This window comes from Trachurus trachurus, assembly GCF_905171665.1.
Source record: "Trachurus trachurus genome assembly, chromosome: 22".
Taxonomy (NCBI): domain Eukaryota; kingdom Metazoa; phylum Chordata; class Actinopteri; order Carangiformes; family Carangidae; genus Trachurus; species Trachurus trachurus.
In genome coordinates this window covers 9,912,920-9,932,379 of record NC_139907.1, presented here as the reverse complement: position 1 = coordinate 9,932,379, position 19,460 = coordinate 9,912,920, and the positions used below count along the sequence as shown (strand labels likewise).

At 39.1% G+C, this 19,460-nt stretch overlaps 4 protein-coding genes across 4 annotated transcripts; 1 reads left to right on the top strand and 3 right to left on the bottom strand.

Annotated features, from left to right (window-relative positions):
* Window positions 1-4,127: 4,127 nt before the first annotated feature.
* adgrf3a (adhesion G protein-coupled receptor F3a) lies at window positions 4,128-9,424 on the top strand (the record flags this gene model as incomplete). The annotated part of the gene is made up of 7 exons (XM_083998551.1): window positions 4,128-4,326; window positions 4,882-5,036; window positions 6,414-6,518; window positions 7,597-8,910; window positions 8,994-9,035; window positions 9,231-9,266; window positions 9,365-9,424. 7 exons carry the CDS (start codon window positions 4,128-4,130, stop codon window positions 9,422-9,424), a joined length of 1,911 nt encoding a protein of 636 aa, XP_083854677.1.
* A 351-nt stretch (window positions 9,425-9,775) lies between these two features.
* ankrd66 (ankyrin repeat domain 66) lies at window positions 9,776-11,092 on the bottom strand (the record flags this gene model as incomplete). Its single annotated transcript, XM_083998267.1, has 3 exons — window positions 10,936-11,092; window positions 10,111-10,339; window positions 9,776-9,914 (listed from the first exon to the last, which is right to left on the bottom strand). Exons 1-3 carry the CDS (start codon window positions 11,072-11,074, stop codon window positions 9,776-9,778), a joined length of 507 nt encoding a protein of 168 aa, XP_083854393.1. The 5' UTR covers window positions 11,075-11,092.
* A 1,011-nt stretch (window positions 11,093-12,103) lies between these two features.
* Window positions 12,104-15,784, bottom strand: LOC311005948 (tudor domain-containing 6-like; the record flags this gene model as incomplete). Its single annotated transcript, XM_083998550.1, has 1 exon — window positions 12,104-15,784. The coding sequence occupies one exon, from the start codon at window positions 15,782-15,784 to the stop codon at window positions 12,104-12,106; it is 3,681 nt and encodes a 1,226-aa protein (XP_083854676.1).
* Window positions 15,785-15,950: 166 nt separating this feature from the next.
* On the bottom strand, window positions 15,951-17,209 carry LOC311005947 (tudor domain-containing 6-like; the record flags this gene model as incomplete). The annotated part of the gene is made up of 2 exons (XM_083998549.1): window positions 15,951-15,969; window positions 16,062-17,209. 2 exons carry the CDS (start codon window positions 17,207-17,209, stop codon window positions 15,951-15,953), a joined length of 1,167 nt encoding a protein of 388 aa, XP_083854675.1.
* Between the last annotated feature and the right edge of the window lie 2,251 nt (window positions 17,210-19,460).

Here is a 19,460-nt window from a genome sequence, read left to right as displayed (position 1 = left end):
AAAGCCTGCACATGTTACACACATCATAGAAATGTCTTTGTGCACTGCTCTTTTGCCTTTTATTGCAGGTGTTATTTGCAGTATGGCTGTTGAATGTTACCGTATGTAACTTTCTCCGTCATTAACACACAAATTTAGAAACATTCAGACACAGTCTTGATCCTCACATCTATAAGTCACATTGAGGTTATGATTGAGCGTCACGAGTCCAAAAAAGAACCAAACAAACAGCAACATATGAACACAACACTTCATAGAATCCGTGTTTATTTTTACGTTAACTGACGGAAAACCCCTTTAATCAAATAATCAAATATGTTCGAATATATTTCTGATATTAAATCCAGCAGGATTTGCATCAGTGTACTGTTGGTGTGTGGCGTTGTCACGGGTGTATATCTTCTAGCTGGTCTACTGCAAGATACAGAAAAGATAAAGGACCTAAACCGTCGTCCTTATCTCTGCAGAGGCAAATGGACAGGACCTGTGTGTTTGCCTCTGCAGAGGCTTTTTGTTTCCTGTCTGAGATTATCAAATGAAATGCTGAAACTACTGTAGCAGCTCTGTGAAGTTGCATTTAGACACAACAGGACCAGGTACCAATTCGTTGGCAGTCTGTCCACTAGTAATTTAGTGTTATCTATTTCTTTTTTTAACAGACCAAAGGAAAATTTTGACCTAATGTTTATTTATTTATTTTAATGTTTATTTAACAGGGACGATATACAACATTGCCACAGAAAATGGGAACATGTGATGCATATAAAATGTCTAGCTTCAGTTAATTTGCAGTCTTTGTCACTGGTCAGGCTTAGAATAAAATACTGTATACTGAATTCAATAAATGCAATGATACAAATACAGTGAACAGGTACCATGAATAAATAAACACAGCTGCAGTTATACATTTCAGATTAAAACACGAGTTAAATTTAGCATTAAACATTAGTAATAGTGCTGTATTGACAATGACTTCTGAGAAGTTAATGTTCACATTTCTGCTGCTGCTTGAGCCATTAACTTTCACTAAATTATTTAAATTAACTTTCACATTAAACCTCTTTAGTTCTGTTTGGGATTTAATTTCTGATGGTTTACTTTGCTGCTCTTATTCTCTGACATAAGTTTGTAACGGGTTGTGCAATATTGTTGTTATTGTATTATTGTTATTTTTTGTGCATGATGATGCGTGCTTGTGGTCTTGTGTTGTCTTCTGCTGCTGGTAACATTGTAATTTCCTGCGAAGGATTAATAAAGTATCTTTAACTTAACTTAAAGAATTCCATCGGTGTGTACCTTGCGCTAGATATAAGGTCAGACTACCAACCAAGTCATTAGGGTACATCCTCTGGAGAACATGAATGTCTGTTTCACATCAATCCATTTAATAGATATTGCAGAAATGTGTTTTACTATTAAAAGGACACCAGTGCTTTTCTGCGCTCTTCATCTTTCTCCTTGTTGAATCACGACACCTTGACAAGTTTCCACCATATATTTGCATGCAAGACCACACACCACCAACTTTTATCTGTCTGTATTATTTGTATAACAACTGCCACTAGTTATATATATCAAAAATACAACCAAGGGCTTTGTGTCTGCACTACGTCGTGTGTGTATTTTAAAAATGCACCGATGGAGTCATACACTCACTCTGTTTTTCTAGCTTGACTAACTGAATAATTTTATGACACAAACGTCACGTATGCTCTGCTTTTGAAAGTCAAATTAGACCCATATAGCAGCCCTTTTTTATTTTGCATATCTGCAGTAACTCAACCAGCTATTGGTTATAATATGGTTCTGTGGTGTCCTGGAAACATTCACCTGGTGGTTTTGTTCCTTTTATGCAGCTGCGGCAACATCTCCATCAGTGCGTTGACGTGTCGTTTGTGGGGACACATCATGAGATGCTGCTGTGGGAAGGGAAACAGGTTGGCTGATCTCTTGTATTGATTAATCTTTCAATAATATGATCTCCAGTTTTCTTACAAGATAGGCTACATACATTATGATGTAGCCTATATCATGCTGCAATGAAAAAAGCAGCATTTGAAAATAATTGATTCTTAGTTTAATAGCTGTTGAATGTTATATTACTTTTTCTTGTTGTTTTTCTTTTTCATCTCAGGAATCCAGTGCTGTCATGTGATAAATATTAGCCATTTTGGATAAAGCAATAAGAAAATATTTTCCAAGTGAGACCTGCAAATTGATTTAAAAAATCTAAAAGTTTGGACATCAAATTTTAAAATTTTAATTTCTTTCTACCCTCTTCTCTCGTCCAGCCCACTTTTCTTTTTACAGTACTTATTCAATTTAAGTTCATTTTCATTTGAGTTGTTGAGCTTGTGTTGTTGATTTTGAAACTAAAAAATACAGTTAACAAACTGCATTTGTGCAATCACATCGTGGCAAAGCTGTTGTACTCATGGTCTGTTTCTCTAATTACTTGCAGGAACAGGATGTGGGCCTTAATATTTCTGTATTTCATGGGACTAAACATCCGTCAGGTTGGTCGTCGGTAACTTAGATCTTAAAGTTCACAGCAATAAAGCGCATTTCTCTAATTTTTTTTTCTTGGCTTTTACAGGCTGCTGGACAAGGACAAGGTAAAATGATAAACATGACTTTCTAAATGATCACATTGTGTTTTGTGCAACTTTGTATTGAGATGTATCAGATACAGTGTCTTTCAGTGTCTGTTTTGCATGTTTCAGACAGGTCAACACAGATGCTCTACGCCAAACTGACAATAGAGAAAAGTGCATTCAAGAACATATCTCGCTTACTGACATCTTTTAAGATTGACCCCCCCCTCCTGCAAGTTGATGCCCTCGATGTGACAACAAGTAAACACATTTTCTAATGTTTCAAATACTGTATGAGCATTATCTGATCTTACTGTTACACAGTCAAGTTTAATAATTGGGCCTTTTTCTTCCCCTTCTTCTCCTAAAAGCCTGTGAGAATGTGACAGACCCCGCCAACATAGAGTGCACCTGCGAAACAGGCCACAAGTGGAGTGATGGAGTTTGTCAATCTGAAGAGAAATGTTGTGGCAACTCCACATGTGCCTTCTCCCAAAACGCAGTTCACATGTGTGTTTCAGAAAGCACAGGTATGTGCTCATCTATCTATCTATCTATCTATCTATCTATCTATCTATCTATCTATCTATCTATCTATCTATCTTAAAACACTGCATAACATCTTTATTCTCCACAGTTACCCTCAATGGAACCTTCACTATCAAGGGAGCGACTTATAGTGGTTGTCTGTCAACCGTCGACAGAGATGACTTTAAGGACTGCAACAAGGGGCTGGTTGAAAAGGTAAAAAAAAAAACCCAAATATTTAGTTGTGAGAACAAAGAGCTCGTCCATCAATGAAATGTGAAAAATGCTTAAAAGTGGATGAATTGCTGCCTTTCAGCTAAAAACGGTGTACAGCACTTTGAGCGGATTCGACGTGTTGAAAATTATTAAGTACAGGTATTTGCCTTTTTTGTAATAAAATAATTGCTATCATATTTACTGGGGGTTTGTTTTCACAATGTGGGACTAAAATCTGTTTTATTTTTTTCTCACTTTAGTTTTGGAAGCATCATAGTAGATTTTGAAGTGACCATTGTTTCCTCCATCGATACTAAAGCTCTGCTTGCCAAATCAAAAGACCTGTCTCAGTCTCTGTCAGCCAGCCTTGAGCTGACAACAAGTGGTAATTATATCTCATGATGATTTAAAAAAAAAAATTGTTTAATTTCCCTTTTTGTTATTCTCGCCATCCACCATCTGAAACTTGAATCTTTTCCAGTGCTTAATTATATTTGGTAGACTTTAGTAATACAGTAAGTGCAAAAGTGTAATTAAACTATAGTGATGTACTTTCCTCATAATCCCAATATATTATATAATTTATAGAAATACAGCACCTCTAGTGAAGAACACTGAAATACAAAATAACATCAGTATTTCTATTTAGTGTGTGTTACATGTGTGCAGTATACTGTGTATGGAATCAACTAAATAAAGAGTCAAAAGGTTCAGTTAACATAAATCCATATTGAGAAGGATTTCATACTGATTCATCTCTTATTTCTTGCAGGTGTTGTCCATCTAGAGATGCCAGATAACCCAGTGGACTACCGCTCCAAACAAGAGCTTGAATGCAAAACAACGCAACCTCTGAACACGGTCCCAGACTGGCGGCGGAAAAACCAGGACAAGGTCCAAGGCATATATAACGGCACAGAAGCACTTATAGAGTCAGATGCTAATGGAAGCAAGCTCACGATCAAAAACATATCAGACGTGTGGGCAGGTGCGTTTGTTTAATTAAAGCTAAGAAAACATGCTTGCAGACAAAAGTCAGTCTCAAATATAAATTCTGACACTCATACCATAGTGCCATAGTGAATGTAATGCTCATGTTTTATTGCAAATTCCTTTTGAGTTTTGGTGCGCAAATAACACACACAATGTTATACTGACCTTTGACCTGACCCATGTTTTGAATCAGTTGCTGCTGAATTATCACATTGTCACAAACTAAACCTGTATATTACTAGTCATTGTTTTTGTTTAATAATATAATATAATAGAGTTACATTTGTATAGCGCAACCATATTTATCCATTATCTAACACAAAAAATCTCTTTTTCACATCACGAGCAATTTTGAAAAAAAAAATATATATGAACATTTTAATTGTGCTAAAATATTATTTTAATTGATTGACAGCCAAACAGTTATAGCAATATACTATTAAGTTCATATGGGTGTGATGTGGTTTCTGTCATTGTGATGGCATGGATCAGTTTTAATTTAAAACGTGACTCTAATCATTTACTCATTAACACTCTTATTTTTCCTTAGGAAAGTACACGTGCAAATACATTCAAGAGTCAAATTTGACCAAAGTATTTCACGTTGCCAGCGCTGAACTGGACGCATGCCTCCTCCCGCGCATCAGCATCACCACGACCCCACAGTTTCCAGACTGTAGTGACACTGATGGAGATTTTGCTCAAGTAAGAGTCAAATGTGAGATAAAAAAGAGCAATGAACCTTATAATGTGACATGGGAAAACAAAGGCATCACAACGGATATAACTGAAACAGGACCTGGCAGTAAGTACATTTTCCTTTGTTCATATTCTTGTAAGTGAATCTCTGAGCACTGACAATATATGACATATTTCATATTTATGTTCTGCAGATTCCTCTGAAACAGTGTTTTATGAAGCTTCAACACTTGTTATCTGTAACTCATCCATGGGGGCTCCACAACTAAAATGCACATTTTTGAACAGATGCGATCAAAACATAAGTGCTTTGGTCAACATCAATATCATACATGGTATGTTTTCATACACTATTTGCCACCAGTAGATTTTTTTGTTGCTGTTGTTGGTTTATGTGGTTTTGTGGAGTGTTCAAATTCTCTGTGTGAATCTTGTTCTATAAATTGTGCTCAAATAGTCCAACAAACATATGTGCTTATGATCCTAAAATTGCTTCAACTGAATTTTAGAGTAATTTTGCACAAGAAGTTACAGTCACTGTATAAATTAAATGAGAAAATGAAGCCTGTACATTTCTTCTTCTAAACAGCTGGAGATAAAGTCTGTGGAGCCGACGGTGACTGGGAAGCTACCAAAGCTGGATTCACTGCAGAGAAGCAATGTGTGAATGAAGTTGGAAAAAGACGAAGGAATTGCACTGAGTAAGGCCGCAACTAATCACAATGCCCAACACAATTGCTGAACACATTTAGGCAAATTCGCCCATTGCCATAATCCCTATAGCCACAGAAATACGTCAATGAGCCTACTTTTATTTGTCGGTGCATGTTGTTTTGAGAGAAAGGTGCAGAGATAAGGCACACGGTACTTTTGGTTTTCCTTAAATTCACACCCCAACAACTCCAAAAAACGCTCTTGTGGAGAAGTTGTGGCCTGCACTTTCGCCACGCTATGAAATAATAATGTAACATTACCAGTCGGAGTTGTTTTCGAGGCAAATGTGTAGCGTGAAGTGTGAATTTAGGGAAAACCTCAAGTACCATGTACTGTGTCTCTGTGTCTCTGCGCCTCTCTCTCAAAACAACATACACCGACAAATAAAGGTAATTAACATATTCCTATGACTATAGGGATTATGGTAATGGGCGAATTTGCCAAAAATGTTGAACTATCCCTTCAACTGATTGTTCCAGCGCTACACCTCCGGTATGGGAAGATGAAGAATCAGATTGTGTGAACCCGCGTGTGAATAGTGTGCTGGAAAGTGCAAATGTAAGTCTAATGTTTATAAATAAAGTTGAACAATTAAGAAGAAAAAAAATACCATGAGGTAAAATAAGACCAGTGTGAATCATTACCCATAATCCTTTACTATTGTTACAGATTGTTGACATTGGACTTGGGACAATAGAAGAAAACTCTGCAGAAGTATTTTCCATCCTCAACAATGTCACTAATGAGACGGACACCATCAACTCTTTCGCCAACGTTAGAACATCAGTTGACGTTCTCCTGGTCTTGAGTCAAAAGGTGGAAAAAATAAACAACAGATCAACAGTGGATGTAAGTGCATCTTTAATTATTATTATTATTAATACTTATTATTATTTATTATAATGTAATATTGTAATGTATTTTGTATTTTATAATGTTGACGACGTGTGCTGCTGCCCTCTTGGCCAGGTCACCCTTGAAAATGAGATCTCGATCTCAACGGGTCTTTTACCTGGTTAAATAAAGGCTAAATAAAAAAAAAAAAAAAAAATTAGGGTTATTATCACTGGGATTTGACAGAAATGGAGTTGAAAGGAAAATCCTGCAGACTCTACCTTTAAGTTTAAACCCTTACTGTACGATATTTGGCAGTGTTCAACAGCAGTGTTCATTGTCAATGAGGAAGTGGACAATTTCCATACTGGGGTCATTTTCTTGCCATATGCTGAAGGGATTCACAGGAAACCTGCCATGTTCAGTACATCAGTGTAAAATTATGTTTTTTTTTTTTTTTAGCTGTAAACAGTTTCCCTGTTTACTGTTCACCTGCTTTGCACAATGACAATCTGTCTTGGTTATGTGAACCAAAAGTTTCCTGTTACGAATCCCTCAACATTAAAAGTGCTCATATGGTGAATAACAGCAGTTTATATAATGAAGAAGCCACAGGAAATGCAACGTCTTTGCCGCCGTGCTTAACACAGGTGTCAATCAAAGATGCATCAGGTCGAATTGTGACTGTGAAGTTGTAAATACAGTTGAGGATAACAGGAATGTTAACAAGCAGCTGTTGTTGAGCGTAAGAGGACAGACGACCTCAAAAACCTCCACAGAATTTTTTTATCTTTATTCCAAGACAACATGAGAACATGAGAGTTACACCTTTTTGTTACTACTTATCAACACCAGCTGAAGTTTTAGGAATTACAGTTTATGTTTTACAATAATGATTACAGTACATAATACTGTCAGATATACACATGGTACTGTATATAGATGGTATATTTCCCATTTATCTTCGTAACTCTATGTTCATTTTCACAGCAATTGAAACAAGTTTCTCTCTTTACAGAACCTTCTTGGCTCATCCAGCAATTTGCTGAAGGAGTCTCTTGGAAACTCCTGGACTGCCAAATCCAGCACGGGCAATTTGACAGTGGCTGAGACATTTCTGAATTCTGTTGAGCAATTAATTGAGGTGACAACTGATACGCGCAGGAAGATAAAAAAAACAAATATTGAGATGGCTGCATGCGACGAGACAGGATGTGAGAACCACGTGTTCAATGCCACCGTTCAACTTAAAAATGCAGGCAAAGGCATGGTAAAGACAGCAGGATTTCAGCAACTGGAAAATTATTTGCCTCACAACAATTCAAAGAATGAGATCAATAGCATTGTTGTTTCAACAACGGTTGAAAACAATAAGGGTGACATTGATATTCAAATTACCTTTGAATTGAAGCGTAAGAGGCCACGTAATGTTGTAATAGAGTGTGTCGCATGGGACAACACCACCAGGCAGTGGTCAGCCGATGGCTGCAAGTGGATAGGTGGGGGAAACTGTTCTTGCAACCATTTGTCCTCCTTTGCTGTTTTAATGGCTAAAGAACCATTGGAGGTCCCTGGGATAGAGATGGTAACCTTAGTCGGACTATCTGTATCAGTTCTGTCTCTATTTCTTTGTCTTGCAATACAAGTGATCGTGTGGAAAGCTGTAGTTAAATCAGATAATTTATATCTACTCCATATTGTCCACGTTAACATTTCAATCTGCTTGCTGGTTGGAGATTGCTGTTTCTTAGCGTCTAACAAGCCACCGATTTCAAGTATCTGGTGTCAGACGGTTGTGGTGTTGAAACATTTCAGTTACTTGTCCATGTTCTTCTGGATGTTGTGTCTGAGCTGCACGCTTGTTCATCAAACAGTCTTCATGTTGCACAAAGTGAGCAAGAAGACCTATCTACAGTTCTCATTTTTCCTGGGCTACATGTGCCCCTGTCTTATCGTTGTCATCACATTTCTTAGCAATGGCGCTGGCGCTGAGGGCGTGTATTACCACGACGATATCTGTTGGCTGGTTTATGTTAAACCTTTTCACGGGTCCATACACGCATTTGTCGTCCCAGTCGGTATAATTGTTTTCGTCAATGTGTTTGCCATGATGGTGGTGATTATGAAGCTTTTGGCACACACTAAGAAGAGGGAAATGTTCAATGAAAAGGAAAAAGCAGCTGCCAAAACTGTCATAAGGACAGTTATTGTTCTGACTCCGACCTTCGGTGTCACCTGGATTTTCGGATTTGGTGTCCTACTTCTTGATCTCACGGATGGAATCTTGGCGTACACAGTCAATTATATCTTCACGGTGCTGAACGCATTTCAGGTACGGTCAACGTGATCTGCAACTAAATATTTTAATCAGTGAAAGTACTTCTTGCTCAGTAACCTCTGTCATTTTATTCACAGGGTTTTTTCATTCTGCTAACCACATGCGTGGCAGACAGAGCGGTAATATAATTATATAATCTGTGAATTTTTGAATTACGTTGCTGGTTATCCTGTTACTTTGTAGTCGCTCTGATTAAGGTTTAAAAATGTGTTCATGTTATAGATTTAAATGAGCCAATAAGAAATGCTTTCATCATCAAATCATTGCTATTGGTATGAAATGATTAATAATGTTTTAATCCAATTTTTTGACAGACCCGTGAAGCACTGCTGAGCCATTTCAGGAAACCGGTAAGTGCAGAACAACAACTGTTTTTTCCTCCTTCCTGGTTTTGTAAAACACCACATTCACTCTTGATTAATTTTATTCACCCTTCTGTTTTACCCAGACGAACACAGTCTCCATCAGTGAAACCTCCTCCAGGGTTGACTCAATAGTGAAGAAGTGAGACATGTGTTGTGTCTGTTATCAAAGCACAACCAAACAACATTTTACACATGAAACCTCAAGTAAGAGCAAACTGAGCTCCCTGAACTCTCTGATGCAACTGTTTATGTTTTGATTTGTTGATTACTTTTTGTATTTTAAATCCACTATATCATATTGTAATGTTTGTTTTTATGTAAATTACCAGGCCGATCCTCTGCCACAAATTAACATCAGAGGTGGTTGAAATAATACTGTATGTTAATATTTTTTTTTGTTTTTCACTTAAAATGCACAGCACTCTGCAAGAAAAACTCAAGAGATGTAACACTTGATTACACCTGTGTAATGCACAGTATAAGATGAGGTGAGCCTACGTCTGAATGTTGCTTTTAGAGGTCGCGTTTTCTTCGTTTTCCTTGCCCTGCTCTGCCCACTCCTCGTCTGTGTCCTCCATTAAAATCCCTTTTTGGGTTGCCATCTTCCGATAAGCCTGGTACTCAGTCTCTGCTCTGCAACATAAAAAAACAGGGCAATTTATCACTGATGTATAATGTTATAAGAAACTGACCTGGCTGTCTGTATGTGTGAAAGAAAACCTTTGTATTTGGAAGAAAAGTTAAATTAAAGTTTAAGTGTGCAAAAAGTGAAACTCAGGGAAGCATGGTATTCTGAAAAAAGTAACAAAATGTGGGTTTTGTTTCGTACTTCTTGAGGAATCGAACGCAGTCTTGGTGTCCATATACTTCGGCTATCCGCACTGGTTTGTCCCCACAGCAGTCCTCCTTGTCTACAGGAGCGTGGAGGGAGTGGAGCAGCCGCAGGACGGCCAGCTGGCCTGACTCAGCAGCAAAGTGGGCAGCCGTCCATCCGTGCTCCGTCCTCAGACACGGCCGAGCTCCGTGGTCAATGAGGATCCTGACTGTTTCTGTATGTCCTGTGAACAAAAGGGCATACAGTACATTCATTGAACGGATGTGATTTCTTTAATAGTTTAGTTTGTTAGTTTCCAGCTTCTCTAATTAAACCAACTGCTAATTTTTTGTTTTTGTTTTATAAGATAGGAAATGTAATATCTTTCGATAACTTTAAATCATTTCTATTTTAGATCTTGTCATTTTAAATATCTGTTGTACAAATATGGTCAACTAAATTATTAAATTGAAACATTTTGTTTTTGATGGAGCTGAACCAAAAACTAAGAATGGTCTCAAAATCTTGTTATTTACTACAAATACTAAAACTGGGATGTTGAATCAAAACCAACAGCCAAAACCATGTTTCACTTTTTAATTTATTCAAAATTTTCAGACCCGTTTTGTCAAGACTTTTTTTTTTAAATTGAGCTGATAATAATAAATGTCAGACAAAATCCCTAGAGGGGTAAAATACATAACACTGACCACTTTTAGAGCGTTTTGGAAATCCTCTGACAGCTGTAGACAGTAGTATCTTATGTGAAAGGCGCCAGGTGTAACTTGAAACTGAGAGAGTGTACAGGTGTGTGGTAAATTTCCACTGGTCCACATCTACCTTTCGCCGCTGCCCAGTGGAGAGGTGTCTTGTAGCTCCAGTCGATGTCTCTCTGGTTGGGGTTGCATTTATTTTGCCGCAGAATCTCCTCAACTTGGTCAAAATTGCCTGCTGCTGCAGCTTGGTGCAACTCGGTCATTTCGTCACAAAGGTTGCCTGGCAACACAGCTGATCAACACAACAACATGGCACCAAGTCCTAACCTGAACCTGCAAAGGGTAATGCTGCCACCTGTAGATGGAGATCTGGTACATGTAGCCACATGAAACACTGGGAATGAATGCAAAGGTGAAAAGACTTTTCCCCTTTAAAAGGAATTGAGCTATAATAATAAAAGATATGGCAACCTTAAACAACCAATTAGCTATATAGCCATTAGTAAATTGCACTACTAATACGAGTCAAAAGTTTGTTTAAACTTATGAGTGAAAATCTCAAAAAGGAAATGAATATTGGAAAAACTCTCAGTAAAGACACTTTTGGTAGGACATTAGTACATTCCTAATAGTAAATTCCCACTTTTAATTTCTTCGTTATCAAAATGTATAACTATGAGTGACTGTAGACGTGGTAAATGTTGTTGTAATGTGGCTGTTGTTTAAATGTGTAAAATTTATTTAAAAATTAACTCACTTACTGTATTCACCCATTCTGGTGTATTTATTGACACATTAACTACATGACAAGCTTTATTTCATTGAGCAGAATAAGACTAAAAGTAAAAAAGTAAATATATTTTGTCAATTCACAAGTCAAGTTAAGGATGCTCCATCAGAACTGGCTTCCTTTGGGCATTCATCCAGGTCCAGAGCTGGAAGAAACAACAGAATGGTAAGATTGTGGCTGCATTAAATGAAATGAAATGCCTCCATATTAATATTTCAACCAACACCAAGTAGCCTATTACTGCATTACGTTTTTAAAATCACAAACACTTATTACATTCACTACTCTTATTGTAAAGAAATAACTAGATCATAGGAACAGGATATGTCCTACCATTCACTTGGCCTTTTTATTATTTCACACACTTCAACTCCTGGCTTCATCCTGGTCCACTGGGGGTAAAAGATCAAATGGCAATAGGTAAATGAGTGGATGTGACCTGGCTGTACTGAAAAATCAAATAAATCAAAATTATATTTTAATTAGTTTAAAGTAAAGTCTACTAACCTGGTCCCAAACTTTCTGCCAAGTTATGTTGTGTGTCTGGTCCTTTCCAGTATTTCTCCATCAGTCGATTCACAACCATCCCCTCACACTGAACCTCTACGGCATACTGAGGAACTCCAGTCTCCAAATGATCCACAATGTTGAGCACCGTCAATCTGAGAGGTTTATCAACCAGGAGGTTGTAGAAGTCGTCATAAACCTGGTCATCCCAGGTGCCCTTGGACTTATCAAATCCATTCAAAGAGCATAAAAAGGCTTGAGGAGCCTCATCCAGCAGACTCTGAGGTAGTTCTCTTACATTGTTGATTTCAACGTCAGATTCGTTTCCGTAGTCAACAAACAGAACATGAAGGTTTTTATCAGTTCTCTTAAGTACCAGAGCTCTATACCATTGATCGTCACTGGAAAAAAGAGCAAGGCATGGGCTTCCTGGACCAAGAGTCTCTGGGAACATTGTATCCTGCTGGGCTTGTCCTGCTTCCTGAGTAAGCTTCGACAGTTTGCTGAGATCCTCAGTGTTGGCACGTTGACACCAGAAGAAACCGGGGTCCACAATACACGAGGCATACACACTTTCTGTTTGGTTCAAAGATATTTTTGGTTTCTTTATCATTGGAGTATTAGCATTCTCTTTAGAAACTTTAGGGTGAATCGGGTTGGGTACAGTTTGAGCACCTTGAGGTGGGTTTTCCAATTGAGAGCTTCCTTTTATAACATGTTCTGTGGCCACAGGTTTCCAGTATTTCTGCATTGAGTTATTTACAAGCATATTTTCACACTCAACTTGCACTGCATACTGAGGTACTGCAATATCTGAGCGAACCTCCATGTCCAGCACCGTCACTCTGAGTGGTTTATCAGTCATGAGATTGTAGAAGTCGTCGTAAACTTGCTCATCCCAGGTGCCCTTTGACTCGTCAAATCCACTCAATGAGCACAAGAAGGCCTGAGGAGCCTCATCCAGCAGTCCCTGAGGCAGAGCTGTAACATTCTTAACATCAACTTCAGATTCATTTCCATAGTCAATAAACAGTACGTGAAGGGTGTTGTCCGTCCTCTTAATTACTTGAGCTCGATACCACTGATCGTCACTGGAAAACAGAGCAAGGCATGGACTTCCAGGAACGAGAGTCTCTGGGAACATCGGTACCTGCTGGGCCTGTCCAGCCTTCTGAGCAAGCATCGTCAGTTTGCCAAGATCCTCAGCGTTGGCGTATTGACACCAGAAGAAAGCAGGTCCCACAATACAAGAGGCATATACACTCTCTGTCTGGTTTTCAGATATTTGTGGTCTCTTAAACTTTGAAGTATTTGCATTTCCTTTGGAAACATTAAGCTGTGTTATGTTGAACTCAGTTTGGCCTCCCTGTGGTGAGTTTTCCGTTTCACAGCTTCTGGTCCTAACACATTCTGTGGCTGTGGGTTTCCAATATTTCTGCATCGCGTTATTTACAAGAATATTTTCACACTCAACTTGCACTGCGCATAGAGGAACTTCAATTTCCGATTCCTCTTCCATGCTTAGCACCGCCACTTTTAGAACTTTATCAACCAGGAGGTTGTAGAAGTCGTCATAAACCTGGTCATCCCAGGTGCCCTTGGACTTATCAAATCCATTCAGAGAGCATACAAATGCTTGAGGAGCCTCATCCAGCAGTCTCTGAGGTAGTTCTCTCACATTATTGATGTCGACGTCAGACTCGTTTCCATAGTCAACAAACAGAACGTGAAGGTTTTTATCCGTTCTCCGAAGTACCAGAGCTCGATACCATTGATCGTCACTGGAAAAAAGAGCAAGGCATGGGCTTCCTGGACCAAGAGCCTCTAGGAACATCGTGTCCTGCTCTGATTTTCCTGCTTCCTGAGCAAGCATTGACACCATGTTCAGGACTTCAGTATTGGCATACTGACACCAAAAGTAATGTGGTCCAACAATGCAGGAAGCATATGCTTCCTTTATCTTGTCTTCAGAAATGTTTGGCCTCTTGTGCATGCCGATGACAGTATCTCCCTCAGAGGAAGGAGGGGAAAGTTGTCTTGTTCCTGAGTCACTGTGACCACCTTGTATGAAAGTCTCTGCCATCACAGACTCATTGCCCTCAATAATTACACTCAAATTTGGTTGTCTTCCTTCATCCAAAGTTTTTCCATTTCCAGTCTTTGGTGTGGAGGCATTCATTATTGGTAGCGGACTCATCTTTAGCTCATCACTTGTACACATTCCATCATTGCTTTGGGCTTCATTTTGCTCTGTTAACACTGTTGATGTTGATACATTCACGAGCTCTTGTGTTAAACAGTCTTCATTTGGTACTTCAACCCGTTCCGAGCTGTTAGAGAGCTGCTGCTCAGTCTGCTGAACAAGACCCTTCATCTTGTGTCGTACCATTGATATCCTCTCTCTGACTTTCACATTTATATTATTGGATCCTTCAAACAGCTTAACAATTAGTTTTCCTTTTTCCTCTTTTGCGACCACTGAAATAGTCAGACTATTGCCAATAGCACAATCTTCAAACCACTGATTGACTTCCTGTGGCACTTCTCCTGGGATGTCAAACAGCCCAAGTGGGATAGCCTGCACAGGAGCCAACCTGGCAAAGCTTCCCTCAGAGGGAAAGGGGCGAATTTCAGATTCATTCACTACAACTGTATCACCATAGTCCACAAAGTGCACTTTAATTTTTGGGGACATTTCCACTATTTGACCTCTGTACCACTGATTATCAGTGTACCTAACAAAGCAAATGCTATTGAGTCTGAGTCTGAGTGGGTGATCTGTGCACTGTGGCTGGGCAGTTATTTGTTTAACACTTTCCTTCAGTTTGTCTAAGACATGAGCATTTCGGTCCAGATGGCAGTAGAAGTGACCAACATGCTTTGAAGAGGTAATGTAAACTTTTTCTTTTCTTCCCACTTCAATATTGTCTGTGGAGTAATTATATGCATCTGATGGGACTTCAATCTGTGCACATTTCTGAGCCAGAAGCTCGTATGCACTGTTAGACCATGTTTCAATATCTACCATGTTAAGCAGCAGACCCTCTTCATCAGATGATATTGCTTTTACAATGCATTTCAGCCCGGTGCCTGAAGTAGCACCTGAATCCACAAACTTCTGAAACTCTGTTAATGCAGCATCAGTCCAAGTGACAGAGGTGGGGTTAGTGGGTTTCTTTGGATTGAACAGACAACACTGAAAAGCCTGCGCATTCAGCCGTAAGAAAGCCGGATCAATGGGTCGCACTTCTTGCAGAGGGACCGTTCGAGTTTGACCATAGTCTATGAATCTTACATTAACAACAGGCGACTGATGACTTTCAATGATCTTTGCTCTGTACCACATGTTATCATCTGGGTTACGTGCGACACAGATGGACTCGACAAGAGGTTGGGGGTGTGCACCAGCATAGTGCTTTTGCAGGTTTAGCATAAGAAGTCTAAGAGAGTCGCCATTTTCTGTGGATTGGCACCAAAACCTCTGAAGACTTTCAATGCAAGATACTTTCACATTGATACCACTCCCCACAAGAAGCGCATCATCCTCACAAGCATGGTGCACCTCCAAGGGGAAACCTGTTGAAAGAGGCCCATTGTTGTTTACTACAGGATCTTGATGTTCTGAGCACTCTTTGAAGTAAACGGCATCAGCAGTAGAAGTAGGCCCATGATCCATTCTGCCATTGACTTCTATGTTTTTGGTGCTTGGCAAAGTTTGCTGTTTTAATTCGTCAACATATGCATTGACTTTATTCTGCAAATCCATACATTGTCTGTCTCCAAGTGAACTTATATATGATGAGGGAAAGGATTCATTAGAATTCTGTTTATGCTTAGATTGTCTAAAAAGTCCTGCCATCTCTAAAAAGCAATTGTTAATGCATGCAGAGTTTGCTGCATAGAGTGTGACATCATAGACTTCTTGAGGTGTGTGCATGTTGTGGTGGTGAAACTTGGCCATGACTGTCTGGTCCAGGACCAGTGATTTCAAGTCATCAGTCTGCTGTGTAGTCCAGCTGGTTTCATTTCCCTGTACTCCATCAAGAGAACAGAGATAGGTGACAACTGGCATCCTCAGGAACTTCCCATGCAGGGGTCTGATGTCTGCAACTGGCACCAGTTCAGTTTTGCCTTCATCCACATGCAAGACTTCGACAGCCCCATCGTCGGTCACAATGCTTTGCTTCAGCAATGAGCGGTGCCATCTCCCATTCATACCTTTAGCAGCACATGGATCCCCACAGGTCTGTGGTTGCTCTTCTCCAAAATCTGAGCCCTCTTCATAATGCTGGTGGAGCTGTTCTGATAATCTCTTCAAAACCTTGGAAAATATTAGGAGTTTGCAAAAAATGTTCTGTGGATTGGTTATCTCAGTCACAGTAACAGTTTCAAACATGTCAGTCAACAGTTCTGGGTAAAAGTATTGTTTGTGCTTCTCAAGTTGGTGGCTAATGTTCAACTTCTGCTCCTGGACCTTGGGAGCTTCTCCTTTGGGTAAATGCAGACATTTCAGTACCAGGCATTTGAACTCATCGCCTGGGATCTTTTTTGTAACTTCAAGCTTTAATATTTGCTTGGATATGAATGGTATATCAAGGAGAATAGTCCTGTCTGGCATCAGCACATCTTGAACCAGTCCCTTAAACTTGTGGCCAGGCAGAGACTTCACAAACTTTGTGGCTTCTTCTGGCCAGTTATTCTCGGGGGAGACAACATTTGCAAGTATACAAGATTCAATTTCGGGCGGAAAGAGAAAACTGTCAGTGTGGGCCCACGCTAAAGCTTCACTTGTGGTGACAAGGGGCTGTCCTTGGTCAATTAGAAACACATTGTAAGTTTCATTTTGAATGGAAACAATGCGAGCTCTGTGCCAGGTGTCACTGATGCACACCAGACAAAGGTCCCCTGCTTTTCCCTCTGAGCCATAAAACAGCCTCTCAGGAATCTGAATCATCTCTCTCATTTGCTCATGTATATGTTTCCTTCCATCGTCCATGTTTACCCATAATTCCACAAATCCATAACTGGGGTTTAGGTTTACCCTTGTGATGAGAACAGGTACCTCTGATCCTGGTGTTGGAAGCCCGGGAATCGAACACATTGTGAAGCTCAGAGCTCAGACATATCTGTAAAAAAAAAAAAAAAAGAAGAAGAAAAGGTACAAAAAGTATATTAATGTTGAAGAAAAATAGTCATTTGGATTGTCACAAAGTTGTCAAAATTTAGAGAATGACTTCCAGGCCAGTCACCAGCTTTTTCATGTCAAAATAGCTGCCATAAACTAATAATGTCACTAGATTTGTCTGAAGTAGCTAACAGCTGTTGATGTAAAGAAATGTAAATTAAACTCAGAAAACAGTTAATGAGATAATGATGCCTAATTAGCTATAGAACATTTATTGTATCGAGATGGTACAAAAGAACAGAGAGGCTTGTCATTTAAAGCTGACATCTTTGTCTTATTCAAGAAATGCAAGAAATGTGTGTGTGCCTTAAAATATATATCTTACTGACTGCAATGGACATAACTGATTTATTTATTTATAAATGTGTTTTTTTAAAGAACCAGCAGGAAGCCATCTTTAAGAAAAAACAAAATAAAATAGTCAAATTAAAGTTTAAAAAAAAAAAAGGTATCACAAAACCACTTGCTACTCCAAAGAATGTAATACTGATTATCTGACCTCTTTACACCTAAATCCACTCATTAATGAGGTGACTATAGCTCTGGTAAAGTTGACAAGCACTAATTTGTATAACTGAACCAACAGGCTGTCTGGGAGTCTGTTGTTTTGCATCAGTCAGAAACTAGAAATACTCAATCAATGAATCATGTCAAACCTACTGTATGTCAAACACAGGAAACCTGCCACTGCAAAGAGGAACAACATGTGAGTAGACCCCTGATTGACTGACAAAGACTTGCAACATGTTTGTTCATAAATATGTCAAACCAAGATTTGACAGAGCAGAAACCAACGGCCGAGGCCTCTCAACGTAAACCAAACAGGATGAGATTAACAGGCATCTGATGCCACTGTCCATCTGCTGAACATGCAAACAATTAAATATTATTTAGCTGTGATTAAAATCAAGCTATAATACTTTAATCCAATTTATTGTCAACAGAGTGGTTCAACCAGCTCTATACCACAACCAGTCAGCAGGACGTTATATTTCAAGGTGGCAAAGGCTACGTATTCACAAAAACCAAATTAACAGATACAGCACAATATTGTCAGTATTTCCTAAAGAGTTTGTGCTCCCACCTTTATCATGCTAAACTAAATATGCAGTAGCCTAATGAACAACCATGCAACTCTTCAAACAATAGAAGTTGACTCATGGCACCTTGTGTTGTAGTAAGCTGTTGGACTTACTTCTATGAGATGGGAGCACTTAGCCTATGCATAAGTAAAATAAGTAGGTTAAATAAGAAAATATATATCTAATTTTCTGTTTAAGGTGTTGGCTATTTCATGATCAGACACAACTCATATGACCCCAGATTTGATTTCAGGCTAAATATTGAAGAGTTCATTTGCAAACGCAGATAAATGCCATTTTGAAAAAAAAAGAGCTGCATTTGAATTATTCTTTGCATGGTGTTGTTTTCAATAAAGCTTTATTTTTTTTGAGCTATGTCTGTTTTGTTATGTCTCATTCTCCTTTGTCAAAGCCACTCGACTTTGGTTTGACTGATAGTACCTGGTGTAAAAAATAATTTAAAAAAAAGTTATCTGCTTTTGCAAATGAACTCTGAACCTTGCCATTCACTTGATATCACAACAAAAGAGGTTGCTCAGTACACGCCAAGTGTAGTGAATTGAAAAAATATCACCAGCTGTGACACCACACACACAGACACAGATGCACACACACTTCACGTGGGTTGGTAGAGGACCTTATCTCCATCTTTTCTCCTCTGGACTGACTCCAAGCTCGTTGAAACCACTTCAGACCGAGACATTATCAAACATTAGCTGAAGTTTGGAGATTTTCTCACCGTGATAGTTGTAGGCGACACAGCTCAGCTCACGTTACTTCTCTCAGTTCAAATTGTTTTGTGGGTTTTTTGGAAACGTAGGAGGAGGGGGCGGGCGCTCACGCGAGTGTTTTAAGGGCTTTGATTGCTCGCGCCTTCCTCCGCGCGGCTGCTAGAATAAAAATGCAAAACACCCAGTGGATATGTTTTTGATAAGATTACTTTCTTTGTATGTGACGGACTTCAGGTGCTGCACCGATACTTCAATTAAAAAAAAATGCAAACAACATACATTAGGCCTTGCACGCGCACACACACATGTGGGCGGGGGGGCAATCACACTACTCCCCCTCTGTTCCGTGTTTGG